The sequence below is a fragment of the Ascaphus truei genome, chromosome 14 (assembly GCF_040206685.1).
Source record: "Ascaphus truei isolate aAscTru1 chromosome 14, aAscTru1.hap1, whole genome shotgun sequence".
In the NCBI taxonomy this organism is placed as follows: Eukaryota; Metazoa; Chordata; class Amphibia; order Anura; family Ascaphidae; genus Ascaphus; species Ascaphus truei.
The window spans coordinates 56,301,251-56,325,242 of NC_134496.1; the positions used below are offsets into that span (position 1 = coordinate 56,301,251).

General features: G+C 47.8%; 1 protein-coding gene across 1 annotated transcript in view; it reads right to left on the minus strand.

Annotated features, from left to right (window-relative positions):
- The window catches only part of LOC142466201 (putative cation-transporting ATPase 13A4), a 74,319-nt gene that overhangs the window by 47,526 nt on the left and 2,801 nt on the right, over positions 1–23,992 (minus strand). Inside the window, exons 2-8 of the mRNA XM_075571081.1 lie at positions 22,778–22,951; positions 22,459–22,605; positions 20,696–20,766; positions 19,230–19,310; positions 6,033–6,102; positions 2,583–2,717; positions 51–123 (exon numbers count right to left, since the gene is read on the minus strand). Of these exons, the coding sequence (XP_075427196.1) occupies positions 51–123; positions 2,583–2,717; positions 6,033–6,102; positions 19,230–19,310; positions 20,696–20,766; positions 22,459–22,605; positions 22,778–22,951 (751 nt within the window). The remainder of the gene's footprint in view (positions 1–50; positions 124–2,582; positions 2,718–6,032; positions 6,103–19,229; positions 19,311–20,695; positions 20,767–22,458; positions 22,606–22,777; positions 22,952–23,992) is intronic.

Here is a 23,992-nt window from a genome sequence, read left to right on the forward strand (position 1 = left end):
CTTTCTATGCAGCAAAGTTTGTGTCATCACATGACTGTCACTAGACTTACCGCCATCATTACTACGCACTGTGACCATGGCGCTGTTATTGGATTCCACCAGCCGGTTCAGTTTTACAGATTGCTGGGGATGATACAGTAATGTTTGTCAGTGTAGATTGATCCCTATCAAGCAAAATCTAGAAACACATCCTCACATAACAAGGACTAATATGTTTAACGGACTGAAGGAATAGCCCAGGGGTAACATCGCTGCCTTTCAACCAGCTGTGCCATGTGCTGTGCCATGTGAGGTGGCAGTGCCATGTAAGGTGCCATGTGAGGTGGCAGTGCCATGTGCTGTGCCATGTGAGGTGGCAGTGCTGTGCCATGTGCAGTGCCATGTGAGGTGGCAGTGCTGTGCCATGTGCAGTACCATGTGAGGTGGCAGTGCTGTGCCATGTGCAGTACCATGTGAGGTGCAGTGCAGTGCCATGTGCTGTGCCATGTGCGGTGGCAGGACAGTGCCATGTGCAGTGCCATGTGAGGTGGCAGTGCAGTGCCATGTGCAGTGACAGTGCAGTGCCATGTGAGGTGGCAGTGCGGTGCCATGTGAGGTGGCAGTGCTGTGCCATGTGTAGTGCCATGTGCAGTGCCATGTGAGGTGGCAGTGCTGTGCCATGTGCAGTGCCATGTGAGGTGGCAGTGCTGTGCCATATGCAGTGCCATGTGCAGTGCCATGTGAGGTAGCAGTGCAGTGCCATGTGCTGTGGTAGTGCTGTGACATGTGCAGTGACAGTGCAGTGCCATGTGCAGTTGCAGTGCTGTGCCATGTGCAGTGGCAGTGCAGTGCCATGTGCAGTGGCAGTGCAGTGCCATGTGCAGTGCCATGTGCTGTGGCAGTGCAGTGCCATGTGCTGTGGCAGTGCTGTGCCATGTGCAGTGTAGTGGCATGTGCTGTGGCAGTGCAGTGCCATGTTCAGTGCCATGTGCTGTGCAGTGCAGTGCCATGTTCAGTGCCATGTGCTGTGCAGTGCAGTGCCATGTGCAGTGCCATGTGCAGTGCAGTGCCATGTTCAGTGGCAGTGCTACATTCCCATATCATTCTGTAAAATGACAAAATGTAGTAAAACTGATATGTAACACAACACATGGAAGACTTACACATTTGTAGCATTATACATTTTTCAACTAAAGAAATGTATTATGTTTTCTTTCTAACTCTTTCTTCTGGTAAAAGAAATATATACTGCAGATAATGCATTTATTCTGTGAGAGTTTCAGCATCATTTATATCTAACTAGCTGATATACCCGGCGTTGCCCGTGATTGAATTTTCCCGCTCCCCCCCTCTCTCTGCTCCCCCCTTTCACAGCTGTGTCCCCCCCACCCCCAGTCCTCGCGCGTTCACATGTCCGATCCGCCTCCTTTCACAGCACTGGCCCCCCCCTCCTTCACAGCTCCAATTTCCCCCCCTTGGTCACGGCCCGGTCCAGCCCCCCCCCCTTCACGTGTCCTAATTCTCCCCCCCCCCCCTTCAGAGCTCTGCGGTGGTGGGTCACTGGGGTGGCGGGCGTGAGGGTTGTAATCCCCCCCCCCATTCAGAGCTTAGCAGCAGTGGCTCACTGGGGGGGGGGGGTGGGCCTTAGTTTAGTGATTTCCCCCCCCTTTCAGAGTGGGAGGGAGTAACTCGGGCAGTGACTTTGGGAGACAGTGACTGGGTGGGTGACAGTGACTGGGTGGGTGACAGTGACTGGGTGGGTGACAGTGACTGGGGGGGTGACAGTGACTGGGGGGGGTGACAGTGACTGGGGGGGTGACAGTGACTGGGGGGGTGACAGTGACTGGGTGGGTGACAGTGACTGGGTGGGTGACAGTGACTGGGTGGGTGACAGTGACTGGGTGAGTGAGAGGCAGTTACCGGGTGGGTGGGTGGGTGACAGTGACTGGGTGACTGGGTGGGTGACAGTGACTGGGTGGGTGACTTACCTGGACCGGTTGGGAGCAGCTTCCTGCTGCAAGACACTTCCCCCCTGCCCCTGATATCCCCGCGGCAGCTGGCTGGGGTGGGAGGTGAGCTCGATGGAGGGGCACACAGGAAGTTGGCGGATGGGGGGTGGCAACACTGGAGGGCTGGGGCAGGAGGCGCGCACGGGGGAAGTGGTGATGGTGCTTCCCCTCTGTCCCACATTGGGAGCGGGGGGGGGGGGAGCAGGGTTTGAGGCGGCGGGGCGGCTGGAGTAAAGGTTCAGGATGCGGCGTGTGGCTCTCACGCGGTGTGAAGAGGCTGTGAGGGTGAGGGCGTGTGTATTTGTGTTTCTGACGACACCCCACCTCGCAGGCCAATCACAGAGTGAGCCGCCACCAAGCATGTGACCCGACGCAACCAATGAGCACCTCACAAACCCACACACAACCAAACTTTCAGTTTTCTATAAATGGATAATAACAACTGCACAAATAACATATTTACACAAAGCCATATTGCAATGTGTAGCGTGTTATTCCATTTAAGTTACGGTTCCCACTATACCATTTATCAGACCAGAAAAACATGAAAACAGTGATCTTGTTACAGATAAAAATGAGGATAGAGAAACGTACCTGTCTGAGGTCATACACAGTCAGGATGATAGAAATCAGGGTTATAATTATAATTACTATAGAATATTCAATGTAACCTTCAGCCAGCCACAGACAAAGACTGGCAGCTTGGAAGACATAGAATGGATTTAGGACCTGTAAGAAAACAAAAAAAAACCATCCCTAGTTAGACATGATGTACTCACTCTCGTGTACTAGTGAATAGCCAAGCAGCTCACACTTCCCAGAAAGATGGTGTACTCACTCTCGTGTACTAGTGAATAGCCAAGCAACTCGCTCTTCCCAGAAAGATGGTGTACTCACTCTCGTGTACTAGTGAATAGCCAAGCAGCTCACACTTCCCAGTAAGATGGTGTACTCACTCTCGTGTACTAGTGAATAGCCAAGCAGCTCACACTTCCCAGAAAGATGGTGTACTCACTCTCGTGTACTAGTGAATAGCCAAGCAGCTCACACTTCCCAGAAAGATGGTGTACTCACTCTCGTGTACTAGTGAATAGCCAAGCAACTCGCTCTTCCCAGAAAGATGGTGTACTCACTCGTGTACTAGTGAATAGCCAAGCAGCTCACACTTCCCAGTAAGATGGTGTACTCACTCTCGTGTACTAGTGAATAGCCAAGCAACTCGCTCTTCCCAGAAAGATGGTGTACTCACTCGTGTACTAGTGAATAGCCAAGCAGCTCACACTTCCCAGTAAGATGGTGTACTCACTCTCCTGTACTAGTGAATAGCCAAGCAGCTCACACTTCGCAGAAAGATGGTGTACTCACTCTCCTGTACTAGTGAATAGCCAAGCAGCTCGCACTTCCCAGTAAGATGGTGTACTCACTCTCGTGTACTAGTGAATAGCCAAGCAGCTCGCACTTCCCAGTAAGATGGTGTACTCACTCTCGTGTACTAGTGAATAGCCAAGCAGCTCGCACTTCCCAGTAAGATGGTGTACTCACTCTCGTGTACTAGTGAATAGCCAAGCAGCTCACACTTCCCAGTAAGATGGTGTACTCACACTCCTGTACTAGTGAATAGCCAAGCAGCTCACACTTCCCAGTAAGATGGTGTACTCACTTTCGTGTATTAGTGAATAGCCAAGCAGCTCACACTTCCCAGTAAGATGGTGTACTCACTCTCGTGTATTAGTGAATAGCCAAGCAGCTCACACTTCCCAGTAAGATGGTGTACTCACTCTCGTGTACTAGTGAATAGCCAAGCAGCTCACACTTCCCAGTAAGATGGTGTACTCACTCTCGTGTACTAGTGAATAGCCAAGCAGCTCACACTTCCCAGTAAGATGGTGTACTCACTCTCGTGTAGTAGTGAATAGCCAAGCAGCTCACACTTCCCAGTAAGATGGTGTACTCACACTCCTGTACTAGTGAATTGCCAAGCAGCTCACACTTCCCAGTAAGATGATGTACTCACTCTCGTGTACTAGTGAATAGCCAAGCAACTCGCTCTTCCCAGAAAGATGGTGTACTCACTCGTGTACTAGTGAATAGCCAAGCAGCTCACACTTCCCAGTAAGATGGTGTACTCACACTCCTGTACTAGTGAATAGCCAAGCAGCTCACACTTCCCAGTAAGATGGTGTACTCACTCTCCTGTACTAGTGGATAGCCAAGCAGCTCACACTTCGCAGTAAGATGCTGTACTCACTCTCCTGTACTAGTGAATAGCCAAGCAGCTCACACTTCCCAGTAAGATGGTGTACTCACTCTCCTGTACTAGTGAATAGCCGAGCAGCTCACTCTTCCCAGTAAGATGGTGTACTCACTCTTGTGTACTAGTGAATAGCCAAGCAGCTCGCACTTCCCAGTAAGATGGTGTACTCACTCTCGTGTACTAGTGAATAGCCAAGCAGCTCACACTTCCCAGTAAGATGGTGTACTCACTCTCGTGTACTAGTGAATAGCCAAGCAGCTCACTCTTCCCAGTAAGATGGTGTACTCACTCTTGTGTACTAGTGAATAGCCAAGCAGCTCGCACTTCCCAGTAAGATGGTGTACTCACACTCCTGTACTAGTGAATAGCCAAGCAGCTCACACTTCCAAGTAAGATGGTGTACTCACTCTCGTGTACTAGTGAATAGCCGAGCAGCTCGCTCTTCCCAGTAAGATGGTGTACTCACTCTCGTGTACTAGTGAATAGCCAAGCAGCTCACACTTCCCAGTAAGATGGTGTACTCACTCTCGTGTACTAGTGAATAGCCAAGCAGCTCGCACTTCCCAGTAAGATGGTGTACTCACTCTCGTGTACTAGTGAATAGCCAAGCAGCTCGCACTTCCCAGTAAGATGGTGTACTCACACTCCTGTACTAGTGAATAGCCAAGCAGCTCACACTTCCCAGTAAGATGGTGTACTCACTCTCGTGTACTAGTGAATAGCCGAGCAGCTCGCTCTTCCCAGTAAGATGGTGTACTCACTCTCGTGTACTAGTGAATAGCCAAGCAGCTCACACTTCCCAGTAAGATGGTGTACTCACTCTCGTGTACTAGTGAATAGCCAAGCAGCTCGCACTTCCCAGTAAGATGGTGTACTCACTCTCGTGTACTAGTGAATAACCAAACAACTCGCTCATCCCAGTAAGATGGTGTACTCACTCTCGTGTACTAGTGAATAGCCAAGCAGCTCGCACTTCCCAGTAAGATGGTGTACTCACTCTCGTGTACTAGTGAATAGCCAAGCAGCTCACACTTGCCAGACCTTGCTACCCAAGTTATAGTAAGTGGTGCTTAAAACTTTAACAGTGGGTGATATGGTGGGGAGAAGGTGAGGGGCATGGGCAGGACTGACTTTTGGGGGAGAGAGTGACATATGAAGGGGAAAGAGTGACATGTGGGAGAGTGGGTGACATGGGGGGTGGGAGGAGGAGAGGAGTCTGACTGTGGCTATCAGAATATTTCTTTAATTATTCTAACTATCTAAGCAGTGTAAGTACCTGCTTAAGTGGAGTTTATCTTGATGAGGTTAACAGGCTTAAATCCTTTTTTTGATCAAAAGATGCAACTAAATGTCTCCTTTGTTAAAAGACAGGATCAAAATGTAAAATCACTAATAATTTGGAAGCCGATTTGGGAGGCGCGCAAGCTTATTCCCTTTCCCTAGCAGCATACTCCAAGCGGTATTGAATGTTATATAGTATTACTGATGCATTCTGTTATAGGGGTTGCCCTGAGCTCACCTAATTCTCTTTGGCTAAATTATCTTAGCATGCTGTAAATATTGGAGTCAGAGGAATCATCTTTTGGATGGTCAAGTCCTGTCTTACTTAATAATAGTCAAGTTAGTTGCGAAATGCAGCTGTAAGCTAGCCCAACTAGCCCATTCCCCTCCAGATGTCAGTGAAGGGGGTAAACAAATATGTATTTTAAGTCACTTATGTAACTGCATGTAATCACAATTAAGACAGAACACATAGGCACAAACCCCTTTCTGAACATAGAAAATGTCACCTCTTTGAAAAGCAATTTCCAAACTGGAACAACTTCAACTTCAATGGCATTCGGGCCACACACAAGCCTCCTGCAAAGGATCATGACACGTTGTGATTAATCATGGCTGTTATGTGGTTACTTTTGAAAGGTGCAGCAAGTTCCACATAAGGAAATGGGTTAATAAAGCTAATAGGATGTGAATGGGGGTGAAGATAACCACAATCACAAATCTATTGTTCAAATAATGCAAATAAGCGTAGTGCCCAATGCATGGGAAATGCAGGATACATTGTTACAGTATGCTGCTTAAACACGTTAGTGCTGCTAGAGAATACAATGACAATCTATTCCATTCAGCAGCACGCGTGTCAGGCTGTGAAACCCACTCAGCAGCACGCGTGTCAGGCTGTGAAACCCATTCAGCAGCACGCATGTCAGGCTGTGAAACCCATTCAGCAGCACGCGTGTCAGGCTGTGAAACCCATTCAGCAGCACGCGTGTCAGGCTGTGAAACCCACTCAGCAGCACGCGTGTCAGGCTGTGAAACCCACTCAGCAGCACGCGTGTCAGGCTGTGAAAGCCATTCAGCAGCACGCGTGTCAGGCTGTGAAACCCATTCAGCAGCACGCGTGTCAGGCTGTGAAACCCATTCAGCAGCACGCGTGTCAGGCTGTGAATTCCATTCAGCAGCACGCGTGTCAGGCTGTGACACCCATTCAGCAGCACGCGTGTCAGGCTGTGACACCCACTCAGCAGCACGCGTGTCAGGCTGTGACACCCACTCAGCAGCACGCGTGTCAGGCTGTGAAACCCATTCAGCAGCACACGTGTCAGGCTGTGAAACCCATTCAGCAGCACACGTGTCAGGCTGTGAAACCCATTCAGCAGCACGCGTGTCAGGCTGTGAAACCCATTCAGCAGCACGCGTGTCAGGCTGTGAAACCCATTCAGCAGCACGCGTGTCAGGCTGTGAAACCCATTCAGCAGCACGCGTGTCAGGCTGTGAAACCCATTCAGCAGCACGCGTGTCAGGCTGTGAAACCCATTCAGCAGCACGCGTGTCAGGCTGTGAAACCCATTCAGTAGCACGCGTGTCAGGCTGTGACACCCACTCAGCAGCACGCGTGTCAGGCTGTGAAACCCATTCAGCAGCACGCGTGTCAGGCTGTGACACCCACTCAGCAGCACGCGTGTCAGGCTGTGAAACCCATTCAGCAGCACACGTGTCAGGCTGTGAAACCCATTCAGCAGCACACGTGTCAGGCTGTGAAACCCATTCAGCAGCACGCGTGTCAGGCTGTGAAACCCATTCAGCAGCACACGTGTCAGGCTGTGAAACCCATTCAGCACGCGTGTCAGGCTGTGAAACCCATTCAGCAGCACACGTGTCAGGCTGTGAAACCCATTCAGCAGCACGCGTGTCAGGCTGTGACACCCACTCAGCAGCACGCGTGTCAGGCTGTGAAACCCATTCAGCAGCACACGTGTCAGGCTGTGAAACCCATTCAGCAGCACACGTGTCAGGCTGTGAAACCCATTCAGCAGCACACGTGTCAGGCTGTGAAACCCATTCAGCAGCACACGTGTCAGGCTGTGACACCCACTCAGCAGCACGCGTGTCAGGCTGTGAAACCCATTCAGCAGCACACGTGTCAGGCTGTGAAACCCATTCAGCAGCACACGTGTCAGGCTGTGAAACCCATTCAGCAGCACGCGTGTCAGGCTGTGAAACCCATTCAGCAGCACACGTGTCAGGCTGTGAAACCCATTCAGCAGCACACGTGTCAGGCTGTGAAACCCATTCAGCAGCACACGTGTCAGGCTGTGAAACCCATTCAGCAGCACGCGTGTCAGGCTGTGACACCCACTCAGCAGCACGCGTGTCAGGCTGTGAAACCCATTCAGCAGCACGCGTGTCAGGCTGTGAAACCCATTCAGCAGCACACGTGTCAGGCTGTGAAACCCATTCAGCAGCACGCGTGTCAGGCTGTGAAACCCATTCAGACGATCATGGAAATTATCACCTCCCATAAGAGTGTGCAAACATTAGGTGTGTTTAAGTGTCAAGTATTTTTAGGTGTGGTAAAGTTATCTCTGATGCTATTGGTTAACCCGTCTGGCAAAGGGAAGATAAAGATAATTTTAGGTCGTCAGTATGTGCACATATCTATATCATTATCCGGTCTCTCCGCGGGCACACACGGGTAATATGTTACATTGCCATTATCTTTCACATACGTATTGGCATAGGGTCAGAAAAATGGGTAAAAATAATATTTGTTTGCTTTATTCTTTAATACGACTTCTGTTAACATCTATAATATTATGAGCTCTATATCAAGCCCCAAACATTCATGGTGGCCCCGAACTTTACTCCATATATCGGGTCATTTGACCATGTGAAAGCCTCACACTGTTTGTATATTTTCCCCACAGTTATATAGGATTCTATATCTGGACAGATGTTAGAGGTGAGGGCTCATTGTTCTCATGCTAGTGGTGGGCTACAGTGGGGTGGGATTGGGGGTTACATTAAAGAGGTGCTTTCAATGTTCCCACGTTGATTTTTAGGTAAAACCGTTAAACTGGCCTCATAATGGTGCAGCAACAGCCTTTTGACCCTAAAAGCGACCCATGCATGAAGGTGTTTGAAGTGTTGAAAGAACAAGTGCGAAATGAAGGCTGTGGGTACAGGAGTGCCGGTCAGTTTGGTCATCTCGTGATCTGGAGGTGTCTGGGGATGTTTTGCCAGTGCAGTTACAAGCTTGAGGGGTGAGCGTCCCAGCACAAGTTCCTACCGTGGCGAGAATAGAAGTAGGACGATATATGGGAATCTACGCCGTCTGTTACAGAGAAAATGGAGTGAGAGGTTTAGGATGGAGGAACATGGTTATTAGACGTGGGGGTGTAAGCCTTTATGTGATTGATAGCGACCTCCCTCTGTCGGACAGTAGGCATGATATTTTTGCTCTAGGGTTGCAAGATAGTTTACAGAGAACGTTATCTTTTTGGGTGTTGCTGGGACCAATTTGATGTGGTCAGTTGGTCCCATCGGTGGCAGAAGGGACCTTACAGGTGTTGGTTTAATAACCACTATTATATGGGTAGGCACTTTTATGGTGGGGTGTGTCAGACCGGGATCTGACCAAAGGCACTTGGCTAAAAGACAATTCTTGAGGTTAATTCCCAGCCTAGGTTTTGGTTTTGTTCAATTTGAATCTGCCACTTGACTGAGAGATACAAGGCTTAGTTACTTTGGGATTGGTCAGTTATATGATTTTAAATGTAAAAAGTTATTTTATGTTTTAATAATTCAATAAATGGTCTATTCAACCCTCTCACTGACATGTTTGGTTTTGTTGGATTTGATGTCTAGAATAATGATGGTGGGGGAGGGTCCTCCTCTTATAAATATAATGCATCAGTTACTTCCCCTTATTCTTTTATTTTGGTCCATTTATGTGTCCAATTAACCACCAGGTTTCAACCAACATTAAATATTTGATAGACAATTGACAATGACAGAGTCATGGATTCTGTATGCTAGAGTGAGGTGCAGCACGTGTGCCTTCCAGCATGCAGGCGGTTAAACTCCTCTGGAGAGGCTAGCTGCAGGTGCAGCTAATTAATGCAGACTGAACTCCTGACTACAAAGGGGTTTAAAAGGCAGTCAATCAGCTGCCATGACTGAGAGACTTTTCCCAACCTGGAACGCAGGCAACCCTGCTGAGGGAGCAGAGCTGTCCTTTCAACAAGGTATCACAGTATCCAGAGGGATTTCCTGCAGTCTCCTGGTATAGGGTTCACACAGCTCAAGATAAGGACTTTATATTGTATACTTTATAGTGATAGGTTCTAATGTTTAGCACTGGAAGTTAGCTAAGCTACCCAGTGGGACAGGCAGGGACATTGCTGTCTAGTTACAGTAGCCCCCCTACTGCGGGGTGGGTGTTATTTTTATGATTTTGGTTTTGCCTTAAAAGGGACAGTGTGTCTACATTACTATGATTTGGATGTGGGGAAATAAACCACTGAAGGGTTTGTTAAAGCCTTAAATACACTGTGTGGACACTTTCCGACCCTACCTTAAGGCTGTCCTGCCACACCATGTAATGTAGCGTACCTGATACACACAGTAGTCACCAGTATACCCTCAACAAATTCTAAAATAAACTGTGTACGCACTGATTATATTTTAGTACATGCTCCACATCCCTTTTCAGGGTTTTACTTCCCAAAATTATGTGTAATCCAAGAGTTTATGATATCCGTCAATTTAATGGCCATTATGTAATGATAAGAGCTGAAGCGAGGGCTGCAAGTATCTCTGAAAAGACCAGTTCTAAAATAGCATATGGGACTTTACACAAGGACGGGCACTTCTTCTTTCCCTAGTTAACCTTGTAAAGAGGTCTGATCAAGATTTCAACATGATATCTAATGAACTGCGCTAAGTGTTAAGCCAGAGGCGCTAAACTCCAGTCCTCAAACCCCCAACAGGTCAGGTTTTCAGGATATCCCGGCTTCAGCACAGGTCACTCAATCAGTGACTCGGTCAAAGACTGAGCCTCTGATTAAGCCACCTGTGCTGATTGATTTTTTGGCGGATTGGGAGGAAGCGAACATTTGGTCCACGCAACTTTCAGTGCAAACCTGGTCTCCTGGCACAGGTATATAGACGATATACTATTCACATGGAAGGGGGGAGAGACAGAACTAACACATTTTATCAAATATATCAATGATAACGATGTGAATTTGGAGTTTACCTCTGAACACAGCAAAACAAACATTAATTTTTTGGACTTAACAATTTATATAGAACATCAGTCATTAAGACAAAAACTTTTTTTAAACCCACCGATGCCAATAATTTTTTATTGACAACTAGCTGCCACCACCCAAAATGGCTTCAAAATATACCTTATGGCCAATTTAGGCGAATAAAAAGAAACTGCACAGACGACAGCATATTTAAGGATTAAGCCCAGATACTACAAGGGAGATTCTCAGAAAGGGGCTACCAGCCAGATCTTATAAAATCAGCAGTAGAAAAAACGAACATATTACCATGCAGTGATTTATTAGGATCAAAGGTTAAGGTTGAAAAATTCAATTTTAACACACCGTTCATCATCACCTACAATTCGGACGCCACTAGAATACAACAAATCATCAAACGACATTGGCATGTGGTAAAGACAGACCTTGTTCTGAGAGACCACATTCCAGATGTCCCGAGAGTAATTTTCAGAAAGGCCCCATGCATCAAATCAAAATTGGCCCCTAGCATCTTCAAGAAAGGAGATGGAACAAAGACCCAGAGTTGGCTGCCTTCGCCAAAGGGCTTTTTTTGGCTGTTTTGGCTGTAAGGCATGCAGACAGGTCACTAAAGGGGAGAAAATGGAATTTGCCTCCAATATCACGAAAGAAGTTTTTAAAATTAAACAAAATTTAAACTGCCGCACAGAGTACATTGTGTACCTCCTGTCATGCCCATGTGGACTCCAGTATGTGGGCCGCACCACAAGACCTTTGAGGGTCCGCGTACTGGAACACATGGGCAATATACATAAGAAGTTAATGACACACAGTGTTTCCAAACATTTTAGTCTAGCCCATGGAGGCAACCCAGGAGTTCTGACTTATAAAGGGATTGAGAGAGTGGATGCCTACTGGAGAGGGGGGGACAGGCTGCGTAAATTGTGCCAACGGGAAACGTTTTGGATTTACAAATTAAAGACGTTAACACCAAGGGGTCTCAATATCGATATAGACCTGGGGGCTTTTATGTAACCGTACAATACCTTTTGTTTGCCTCCACATGTATGTACCCATCCCGATTAGCACTTTATATACCAACATTTAGTTCAAATTGGCCAATTTATACTGTGGAACTCTCCGTTCCAAAACTCACATTGGATGGGTGACAATTTAGCTCTTTTTTAAAATCAGTGATTACATTGTATTTATAATATATTTTATCACTATTGTCATCAATAACATGAACTATAATTATGACAATTTAATAACAGCTATCTTAATTACGGAATTTGTATTAAATGAATATGTAACAAACATTTCTATGCTAACAAAGCACCCTCCATCCATAAGGGATTTTATTTATAATATTCCTAACCTTATTTTTAATGAAATGAATTATAATTGTAACAATTACTTGATAGCTATATTAGCTTAGAATTTATTTATTAGATCGATTTTGTTTTAGAGGTTTCTCCAGATATCCAGATTACCACAAAAACACAAGCAGAGGGGGTATTTGGGGGCAGTGGAAATATTTAGATGTAAAATGCCGTGAGAAGGAGCATTCCCCCAAAACAACAAGCATTTGTCCTGAGCCCGAGTCTGAGCCTGAAGCTCATCGGGACGAGTTCTGTTCCTTGCAAACTGCAGGACTTCAGGGTGGCTCGTGTTTTTCCCACCTAAACCCACTTATCTCTAGCAAAAATATTCCATTATGCCAGTTCCAGGGAGTTAGAAGGAACGGCAGCCTGTCTGTCTGACTACCTGCAACAGGCTAACGATTTAAATAATCATTTTTAGAAAGAGGATATGAACCGCATCTTTCAGACAAAGCAATGAAAAAAAGCCAAGGTCATTACATGAGGAAACGCCATAAATATAGACAAGAAGGAAATTCTGATATTTGGTATTCCTTTTACTACTAAGTACAACACTGTGGCAGGGAATATTAGGAATAGAATGTGGAAGCATTGGAAGATTTGTGGTTCTATTCGGAAACCTATCTTACCCCTCGAACCACAGGCTTATCAAAAGAACTAGAACCCAAATGAACTTACTGGGACCAATTGAAATAAAAATAGACAAACCAGTGCCATCACATATTAGATGGCGTACAGATAAACCTAATGGTTTTTTTCCCCTTGTGGAAAGTATTTGACACTAGGCTGATTCAGATACTGTACTTGTTCCTTTCATTAAAAAATAAGATATACATACATTTCCCATTTCAGGATTCATGAAGTGCTCGCTCACATATGTGGTGTATTAGTTGAAGTGCTCCCTCACATATGTGGTGTATTAGTTGAAGTGCTCGCTCACATATGTGGTGTATTAGTTGAAGTGCTCGCTCACATATGTGGTGTATTACTTGAAGTGTTCCCTCACATATGTGGTGTATTAGTTGAAGTGCTCGCTCACATATGTGGTGTAATAGTTGAAGTGCTCGCTCACATATGTGGTGTAATAGTTGAAGTGCTCACTTACATATCTTATACTATATTAGTGAAAGCACTGTATGTTTGCCTGCCTGCCTGCATGCATGCATGCATGCCTGCTGGATGTCCGGTGTCCCTAGCGGCAATCTCATTGGTCCCTTGGCCCGCCCGCCCCCGCACACCTCTCATTGGCCTCACACACTCACACCACCCCCTTGGCCCGCCCCCCACACCTCTCATTGGCCTGAGGCGGAGTGACGGGCCAAAGGTCCAAAAAAATAAATCACACACACACACACACACACACACACACACACACACACACACACACACACACACACACACACACACACACACACACACACACACACACACACACACACACACACACACACACACACACACACCCCTCTCTCCCCTCTCTCCCCTCTCTCCCCTCTCTCCCCTCTCCAAATCACCTCTTCCCCCTCCCCAGCGGCATCACCTCTTCCCCCTCCCCAGCGGCATCACCTCTTCCCCCTCCCCAGCGGCATCACCTCTTCCCCCTCCCCAGCGGCATCACCTCTTCCCCCTCCCCAGCGGCATCACCTCTTCCCCCTCCCCAGCGGCATCACCTCTCCCCCCTCCCCAGCGGCATCACCTCTTCCCCCTCCCCAGCGGCATCACCTCTTCCCCCTCCCCAGCGGCATCACCTCTTCCCCCTCCCCAGCGGCATCACCTCTCCCCGCTCCAAATCACCTCGCTTCCCGCAGCTGCCACGCGGCGCGTAAGATGGCGGACCCCCTTCCTCCCTCGCGGCGCCGAGTCAGACGGTGGCGGCGCCCGGAAGTACAGGTAGGTGTCGCTCCCCACCTCCGGCGCCAAACGGAACTAAAGAAAGGGCGCATCAACTGAGGTGTGTGTGTGTGTGTGTGTGTGTGTGTGTGTGTGTGTGTGTGTGTGTGTGTGTGTGTGTGTGTGTGTGTGTGTGTGTGTGTGTGTGTGTGTGTGTGTGTGTCACTGTCCACTGCCCCCCCCTCCTATCCACTGCCCCCCCTCCTGTCCACTGCCCCCCCCTCCTGTCCACTGCGTCCCCCCTCCTGTCCACTGCGTCCCCCCTCCTGTCCCCCCTCCTGTCCACTGCCCCCCCCTCCTGTCCACTGCCCCCCCCTCCTGTCCACTGCCCCCCCTCCTGTCCACTGCCCCCCCTCCTGTCCACTGCCCCCCCCCTCCTGTCCACTGCCCCCCCCTCCTGTCCACTGCCCCCCCCCTCCTGTCCACTGCCCCCCCTCCTGTCCACTGCCCCCCCCTCCTGTCCACTGCGTCCCCCCTCCTGTCCACTGCGTCCCCCCTCCTGTCCCCCCTCCTGTCCACTGCCCCCCCTCCTGTCCACTGCCCCCCCCCTCCTGTCCACTGCCCCCTCCCTCCTGTCCACTGCCCCCCCCCTCCTGTCCACTGCCCCCCCCCTCCTGTCCACTGCCCCCCCCTCCTGTCCACTGCCCCCCCTCCTGTCCACTGCCCCCCCCTCCTGTCCACTGCCCCCCCCTCCTGTCCACTGCCCCCCCTCCTGTCCACTGCCCCCCCCCTCCTGTCCACTGCCCCCCCCCTCCTGTCCACTGCCCCCCCCCTCCTGTCCACTGCCCCCCCCCCCTCCTGTCCACTGCCCCCCCCCTCCTGTCCACTGCCCCCCCCCTCCTGTCCACTGCCCCCTCCCTCCTGTCCACTGCCCCCCCCTCCTGTCCACTGCCCCCCCCCTCCTGTCCACTGCCCCCCCCCTCCTGTCCACTGCCCCCCCCCTCCTGTCCACTGCCCCCCCCTCCTGTCCACTGCAGGAAATGCAGGGGGAGGAATCCATGCCTTTGAGGCGCCCCCCCCTCCCTTTGACGCCCCCCCCCCTCCCTTTGACGCCCCCCCCCTCCCTTTGACGCCCCCCCTCCCTTTGACGCCCCCCCCTCCCTTTGACGCCCCCCTCTCCCTTTGACGCCCCCCCCCTCTCCCTTTGACGCCCCCCCCCTCTCCCTTTGACGCCCCCCCCCTCCCTTTGACGCCCCCCCCCCTCCCTTTGACGCCCCCCCCCTCCCTTTGACGCCCCCCCTCCCTTTGACGCCCCCCCCTCCCTTTGACGCCCCCCCCTCCCTTTGACGCCCCCCCCTCCCTTTGACGCCCCCCCCTCCCTTTGACGCCCCCCCCTCCCTTTGACGCCCCCCCCCTCCCTTTGACGCCCCCCCCTCCCTTTGACGCCCCCCCCTCCCTTTGACGCCCCCCCTCCCTTTGACGCCCCCCCTCCCTTTGACGCCCCCCCTCCCTTTGACGCCCCCCCCCCTCCCTTTGACGCCCCCCCCTCCCTTTGACGCCCCCCCTCCCTTACGCCCCCCCCCCCTCCCTTTGACGCCCCCCCCCCTCCCTTTGACGCCCCCCCCCCTCCCTTTGATGCCCCCCCCCTCCCTTTGACGCCCCCCCCTCCCTTTGACGCCCCCCCCTCCCTTTGACGCCCCCCCCTCCCTTTGACGCCCCCCCCCCTCCCTTTGACGCCCCCCCCCCCTCCCTTTGACGCCCCCCCCCCTCCCTTTGACGCCCCCCCCCTCCCTTTGACGCCCCCCCCCTCCCTTTGACGCCCCCCCCTGCCTTTGACGCCCCGCGCGCACACACTGACTGACTGCCGCACGCACGCACACACTGACTGACGCGCACACAAAGCCTGACTGACGCACGCACACACTGACTGAGGCACACACTGACTGTGTGTGCGTCAGTCAGTCTGTGTGTGTTTGTGTTTCTGCCTCAGACTCACTGACGCGCGAGCAAACACACAGTGACTGACGCACACACGCTACATGAAGCTGTAAAGGAGGGAGGGAGGGGGGGGACTGGATTGATGTGAATGGGGGACAAACAGAGAGAGGGGGGAGGAGAGAGAGGAACGGGAACATTACATCCCGGGCAACGCCGGGTCTCTCAGCTAGTGTGGTATATTAGTTGAAGTGTTCCCTCACATATGTGGTGTATTAGTTGAAGTGTTCCCTCACATATGTGGTGTATTAGTTGAAGTGCTCGCTCACATATGTGGTGTATTAGTTAAAGTGCCCCCTCACATGTGGTGTATTAGTTGAAGTGCTCGCTCACATATGTGGTGTATTAGTTGAAGTGCTCACTCACATATGTGGTGTATTAGTTGAAGTGTTCCCTCACATATGTGGTGTATTAGTTGAAGTGTTCCCTCACATGTGGTGTATTAGTTGAAGTGCTCGCTCACATATGTGGTGTACTTATTAAAGGGCTCGCTCACATATGTGGTGTATTAGTTGAAGTGCTCGCTCACATATGTGGTGTATTAGTTGAAGTGCTTCCTCACATATGTGGTTTATTAGTTGAAGTGCTCGCTCACATATGTGGTGTATTAGTTGAAGTGCTCGCTCACATATGTGGTGTATTAGTTGAAGTGCTCCCTCACATATGTGGTTTATTAGTTGAAGTGCTCCCTCACATATGTGGTGTATTAGTTGAAGTGCTCGCTCACATATGTGGTGTATTAGTTGAAGTGCTCCCTCACATATGTGGTGTATTAGTTGAAGTGTTCCCTCACATATGTGGTGTATTAGTTGAAGTGCTCGCTCACATATGTGGTGAATTAATTAAAGTGTTCCCTAGCATATGTGGTGTATTAGTTAAAGTGCTCGCTCACATATGTGGTGTATTAGTTGAAGTGCTCGCTCACATGTGGTGTATTAGTTGAAGTGCTCCCTCACATATGTGGTGAATTAATTAAAGTGTTCCCTAGCATATGTGGTGTATTAGATGAAGTGCTCGCTCACATATGTGGTGTATTTGTGGAAGTGCTCGCTCACATATGTGGTGTATTAGTGGAAGTGCTCGCTCACATATGTGGTTTATTAGTTGAAGTGCTTTTAAAATGTATCATAACCATGACCTTGTAGGTTGAAAATGAAGGGCATTGAGCACATTTTAGCCAGTCAGAGAGGTGGAGATCAACTGAAAAATGATCCAAACTGTAAACTTTTTGAATTTCTGAGCTTAAAACCTTGCCTCCTAATGGTCTCAATGAGGATGTAGATTCAGTTCCTTTTTAAGAGTGAGTGGAGAAACAAGAAATTAAGCAAACGGAAGGGGCAAGAACAAGTATTGAATATACAGAGCTTTTCAATACGATCGCAAGCGTGTAACTAAAGATGCAAGAAAATGTTAACTGCAATATGGTGAAGACTACTGAAAATAATTACGCTTAAAGAAGACGAAGCAACTACATGATTGGGAAGAAGGAACTCATCTCATGCAAACAAGACAATGAACCAACAATAAAAGACTGTACACTTATCATACGGGCAATTGAGGACTACTATAAGAAATTGTACATGAACACAGATAGCGCAGGGCATAATCAAGCAGAGGATATGCGAGAAGGAACCACCAATGATGGACCATGCATCCTTCCAGAACAAGTGGCAAAAGTAATCAAATCTATGAAGAATGGAAAGATGGAATTGCAACTGAAATCTTTAAAGAAGCGGAGGATGAAGTATACAAAATCCTTTAAAAACTCTTTGAATGCTGCTTGAACAAGAAAAATCCAGAACAATGGAACAACACCATATTTATCCTCGCCCACAAGAAAGAAGATAAAGAAGACCTCAAGAACTACAGGTCAATCAGTCCAGTGCCAATCACTTACAAGCTGTTCACAAAGATACTCACTAATCGACTGCAATAGACCCTGGCCTTTGCCCAGCCTAGAGAAGAAGTCGGATTTTCCAGTGGATACCAGAGAATTGACCACATCCAAGACGTACAAGAAGGGATTTCCTAAAGTAATGAATATGATCTACTACTCTGTTTAGGATTGGTAGATTATGAAAAAGCATTTGATTCTGCCTACACCTCAGCCATTTAAATGCATTAAGGAGACAGCCTTGAACGTACATTGATGTTATGAGGTACATTTACTAGAATGCCATATCAACTATTAGATTACATGAAGATAAACGTAAGATAAGAATCAGCAGGAAGTGCAACAGTGAGACGCCATATCAAAAAGGCTTTTTACAGCACCTGTGGAAGAATTGTTCAAGACATTGAATTGGGAAGAAAAAGGTATCAAAATCAATGGTGAATCACTTAAAATTTTCAGTCAACATTGATATGCCACATAAGCAGAAACCCAGCAGCAACAAATCAGGGAACGGTATTAATGGGTGGGATTCTTTAGAATGGAATTAATAGACGAATGAAGATGGATGGAGCAGATTTGGAATAAACAAGACCATTTTCCAAGGGAACCTACACTAAGGCCTCGGCCAGACAGGGAACAGGCGCGCTGGTGCTTGTGCCGGCAATTCGTGGCCAGCTAGACGCGCGCTCGCCTGGGGGCGTGGCCACGACATCACGGAGCTGCTTCGCCCTCATTGGGAACCACTCACGTGACGCACATGCGAGCGGCAAATTCAAATTTGTTTGCTCTGAGCGCTGAGCGGGCGCAGGCGCTTGCTCACGCTGGTCACACACATTGCCGCAATGTGTTTTATCGCGGCCAGCGTGAGCGTGCCCGCCCACTTAGCGCCACCCTGGACGGGGCCTTGCACAGTGCCTAAAGAGGAAAAAGTTTCACTGGGACTCAGCCAAGTATCAGCACAAACTCTTCTGATTCTCCGGGTGGGACTTTGTTTGATAATTTGGTGTGATTGGGGGATGACGCACTACGTGCTGTGCATGTGGGAATGGGCCAGAAGAAAGGGCTCATCACCCGGAAACGATAACGTCGCCCCCTTGACACGTTTTTGAATATTTTTGTGTTGTTATTTTGTCTTTAGATTTTTCCTTTTTTCCTCTTATCTTTCCCTGTTCACACCATGCTTGTTTTATTTGTCACCTGAATGCTTTAATTGCGCTGTATTTCACTTTTACACTCATTTCTATGAGGATCAGTACAATATACTATTTGCAGTATTTCTGACTAAAGGGGTTTTGAGTGCAGGGTTGCCATTTTTCAAAGATAATTCATGTTTTAATCACACACGAAGCATACCTTATTTGTTGCTCTTCGTGTGTCAGTCCTGACCCAAACCTCGAGTGTATTTCTGAGCACGAGTAGTGATCCTCCAGTACTCTGAAACAGTAGGGAAACAGTAGGGTAACAGTAGGGTATCAGTAGGGTAACAGTTACCACAGTATCACAATAATGGCAGCTTTTCAAAAGTCATACAGGGTCTTTTTACTAAGGCAAATTTTGGAGCAAAATGTATGTAATGTGTCTATTTTATGGGACCTTTTTGCATCACGGTCTCTGCTCTACATTTTGCCCAATGGAGGCCTGTGATTTGGGGGTGTCAGAGGCAGACGTTACGGGAGTTTATAATCAGATGCATGAAATGATGCAGCTTAGCGTGTGACTTCCCCCTCTCATCTGTGGCCAAAAAAATACAGATTTTAAGGAGGCTTTCTGGCTTCTAAAATCTGCATTACATGTCTAGATATAAGAAACGATTTGCTATATTTGACAGTGCAGCAAAAACTGGTCACAGCCCAGCAAATAGTCTCTGTTCAAAATGCCATTAGGACCCAGCTCCCAGGCAGGAAGATGGGAAACTGGCCCAAATGTTTACAGGAATTTTCCCCATTTTTTATTTTGTGTTTTTTGAGAATCTTTTGCCAAGTCTCACAGGGATAAACCATTCACAAAATGACAAACTGCAGGAATTGGCAACATTTCATAAAACTGAGACATCCAAACCACCTGTCTGTCTCTCTGGCTCTCTCTCTCTCTAGCTCTCTGGCTCTCTCTCTCTCGCACGCGCTCTCGCTCTGACTCTCTGTCTCTCGCGTGCGCTCTCGCTCGCTCTCTCTGGATCTCTCTCTCTGTCTCACTCTCTCTGTATCTCTCCCTCTCGCACGTGCGCTCTCGTTCTCTCTCACTGTCTCTCTCTCTGTCTCTCTCTCTCTTTGGCTCTCTCTCTTTGGCTCTCTCTCTGTGTGTCTCTCTCTGGCTCTCATTCTCTCTCTCTGGCTCTCTCTCTTTGGCTCTCTTTGGCTCTTTCTCTGCCTCTTTCTCTGTCTCTCTGTCTCTCTGTCTCTCTCTCTCTCTCTGACTTTCTCTCTCTTGCTCTGTGTGTGTGTGTGTGTCTCTCTCTCTCTGTGTCTCTCTCTGGCTCTCTCTCTCTCTCTCTCTCTCTCTCTGTCTGTCTGTCTGTCTCTCTCTCTCTCTGTCTCCCTCTCTCTCTCTCGGTCTCTCTATGGCTCCCTGGCTATCTCTCTCTCTGTGGCTCTCTCTCTCTGTCTCTCTCTCTCTCTCTGTGTGTATCTCTCTCTCTCTGTATCTCTCTCTCTCTCTGTATCTCTCTCTCTCTGTCTCTCTCTCTCTCTGGCTTTCTCTCTCTCTGGCTCTCTCTCTCTCTCTTTCAAGTCTGGCAAAAAGTTTCCCTAAAGAAATGTCTCTGCCACTTGGACATCACGCCGCACACCTCCGCTCACAGGTGTTCTGAAGGCAGAACCTACCCGATTCTTCTAAACCTTTTCTCAGAAAGTAACCAGACATACTTGATCTTCTGCACCTGAATACACCTGACCTGTATAAACCAAAGCAAAGAGTTAAGAGAATAGTCTGCAAAATCCTAAAACTAAAATGTGTGAGGTTAGCTTCCGGAGGGGGTTATTCAATAAATTGCAATAGTGCTGATCGGGTCATTACCACACAAACTCCCATTGACTTCAATAGGAGTTACCTTGATACAGTGACCTGATCGACACTATTGCAATAGTGTTTAGTTACAGTGCAATGTATAAAACAAAGTAACTATGAACCACAATGAACAGGAACGAGGCACAGTGGCAAGTTAAATAGTTTAAATATAACTGATTTTTAAAAAAGATAAGTGCATTTTAGCAGTTTTAAAACTTTTAACATTTCCTTTGGTAAACAAATAGTTTTATGATGTTTAGCAAATTATTTTCTAACTAAAAGACATTGTATAACATTGTTAGCGTAGCTTTATTCCTTTGTTTGCAGAGTAATTAGGGCGCTATCAGTAGTGACACAGACAGATATAAATGGCTGATTGTCTTGGCTTCAATGTTGACCAGAAGCAATTCATATTCATTTTTCACAAAATAGAAAGAAGTAAGAAAGTTACTTTAAGTGATCTAATTCTTCTAAAGAGGTTAATTACACTAAATTAATAAAACAATAAAAAAAAGAGCTCCTAGGTTGAACTGCCCTTTAAACACATGCTGTCCCCCTGACAGGAAGGGGTTAATGGCGGCTTGCATACCCTCTCAGCAGCCGGAGGTATAAGGTATATATTGTCTGTAGGTAAGGTAGCCGTACAGGAGACGTTATGCTTAATCAGATTAGTGTGTGCAGAGAACACATAAAGTACAGGCCTTATCTGAACTAGACACAGCAGGGTGACCCCTAGTGTCCCCTAGTGACCCCTAGTGTAAGGATCTTCTGGTTTATTTTAGCTGCGCCTTTAAGCCCCAGATAATTGGAGGTGCCGCCTGCGTCTCTGGCATTCTCCTCTGGCCCAGAACCTCACAGAGATAACTCTCTCAGATGGCAACGCAGCGACGCACTAATTAAACAGGATTAGCCTACCTGGGGCCAAACTAGCCCTATTAATATGTTGAGTCAACACACCTTGAAATATTGTTACAGCAGAATGAATCAACACAGGAAATCTTTAAGATGACGCAAATGTGCACTCATTATGTATAAAAGGAATATGATATGATGAAAGTAAGACAGAACCTGTTGTTCAGGTGTAATAAGGCAGGGGGGGCTAAACTCCAATCCTCAAGTCAAGTCCTCAAGCCCCCTCCCCCATCACAACAGGTCAGGTTTTCAGGATATTCCTGCTTCAGCACAGGTGGCTCAATCAGTCCCTGCTTCAGCACAGGTGGCTAATCAGAGGCTCAGTCTTTTACTGAGCCTCTGATTGAGACACCTGTGCTGAAGCTGTGATATCCTAAACACCTGACCTGTTGTGATGGGGGAGGGGGCTTGAGGACTTGACTCAAACCGCCCTGTATTAAGGTACCAGGTAGTGCAGCAATTTTTTCTAACTCCTTTCTGTTCATATTTGCCTAAAGAAACATTAGTCAAAAAATGATTTCTTCTAGAAGGGTCCAGAGAATTTCATTCATGCTTTTGTGCTGGTCTGAGTTTGTTAGCACTGATTGCTGGGTCGGAAAGGCTCTTGGATTTGTACTGTACACGTTGTGGAGCAGTGTGGTTACATTGAGAAAGCAAAAACCATTACTTTTAAATCAGGTCTCATAATTGCGTTGTTAATGATGGAACTGGCACCACCAATGATGGGCTGGTCTGCGGCCAGAACGGACGATGTGTTCAGCGCCGAGAGGCGAGTCCATGTAACATTCTTTCTGGAGTATTGTTTAAATTCATCCTGTCAAAGAGAATTGATCATCAGAACAAAGAACAGGACAGGCGAGAAGTGTAAGCAACAGAATACCAATCTGACGATGACTTCTATATTCCCTGAGTTTGACATATGTGGGTCTTTGTTATAGTTGTCACCGATGTACTACACATAGCTAACTCAAATATGCACGTCTTACCGTTGCTCTAAGCAATATCACGTCTGCTTCTTGCAATATGCATGGATCGCAGCAAGCCCAGACTTTCCACTCCGGCTTCCAGTAAAATAGAAGCCAGAGAAATCCACAGGAAACTATAAACCCCACAGTACAGAGGACCTTACGGTATAGCACTGTTTGGTATCCAAATATCTCCTGTAAAAAAAGAGAATGATCTGTTAGGTCACGAATGGATGTTCATCTTTAAACACACATAAGGGAAGGTAACTGGTTCTTACATATACTTGCACGATTCCAAAACATGTCAAATTAATACAGGTATTGAGAAGATAACTGCTACATGGGAAGTGTCATTCCGGACATCTTTAAGAATATGTCTTGAAGCAGATATTGAAACCATATACCAAACGTACACAGGTAACCTAACTGTAAATGATTGATTTGTACAGCGATACAGAGTAGAGATGGGTGAGATGATGGTATCTCTATGCCAGCCATGTTATATGTAAAGAGTGGACTGACACCCTTGTATTGGTTTATTTGCCTTGTTACTTCTGAAAGGATGCATGGTACCGCATTGGTTCAAGATATTGCATTGGGAAGAAAAAATGATATAAATCAATAATGAATATTTGGGTCACCTACGATTTGCAGACGACATTGTTATTTTTGTCACAAGTCCAGAAGACCTCCAGCAACAATTCAAAGAACTCACCGAAGCAAGTAAGAAGTTGCGACTCCATATGAATCTCAGCAAGACCAAAGTGATGTTCAACACATTTATGAACTGTATAGATATCAGAAGAAGAAATTACCATCAGAGAAAGATGGTACACAACTGGTTTCCAAGGGATATCAAAAGACCGAGACGATGACCAAAAGTATGATGAGAGACTGACATTTTAAAATGTTTTGGAGCAACTGCAGTACCTAAAACATCATTGGGGAGTACTTCATGCAGCAGTGGATAAGTTCTTGTCAATCCACTGTTGGATAATGATCTAGGTGAACAGAGAGAGATACCTCCAACAGATAATCTATAGAGGGTATTTACCCAAGTGAACAGAATTGATTGGTATACTGCTAGAGACCTAGTATACCTAGTATACAATATACCCAACACATACAGGTAACATATTGGTTTTGTAAACCCTGTGGCCCCGCAGACAATCTTGCGCCCCCCCCCCCCCAGTTTGCTCACCACTGGTGAGTGGTATATAAACTATATACTTAACA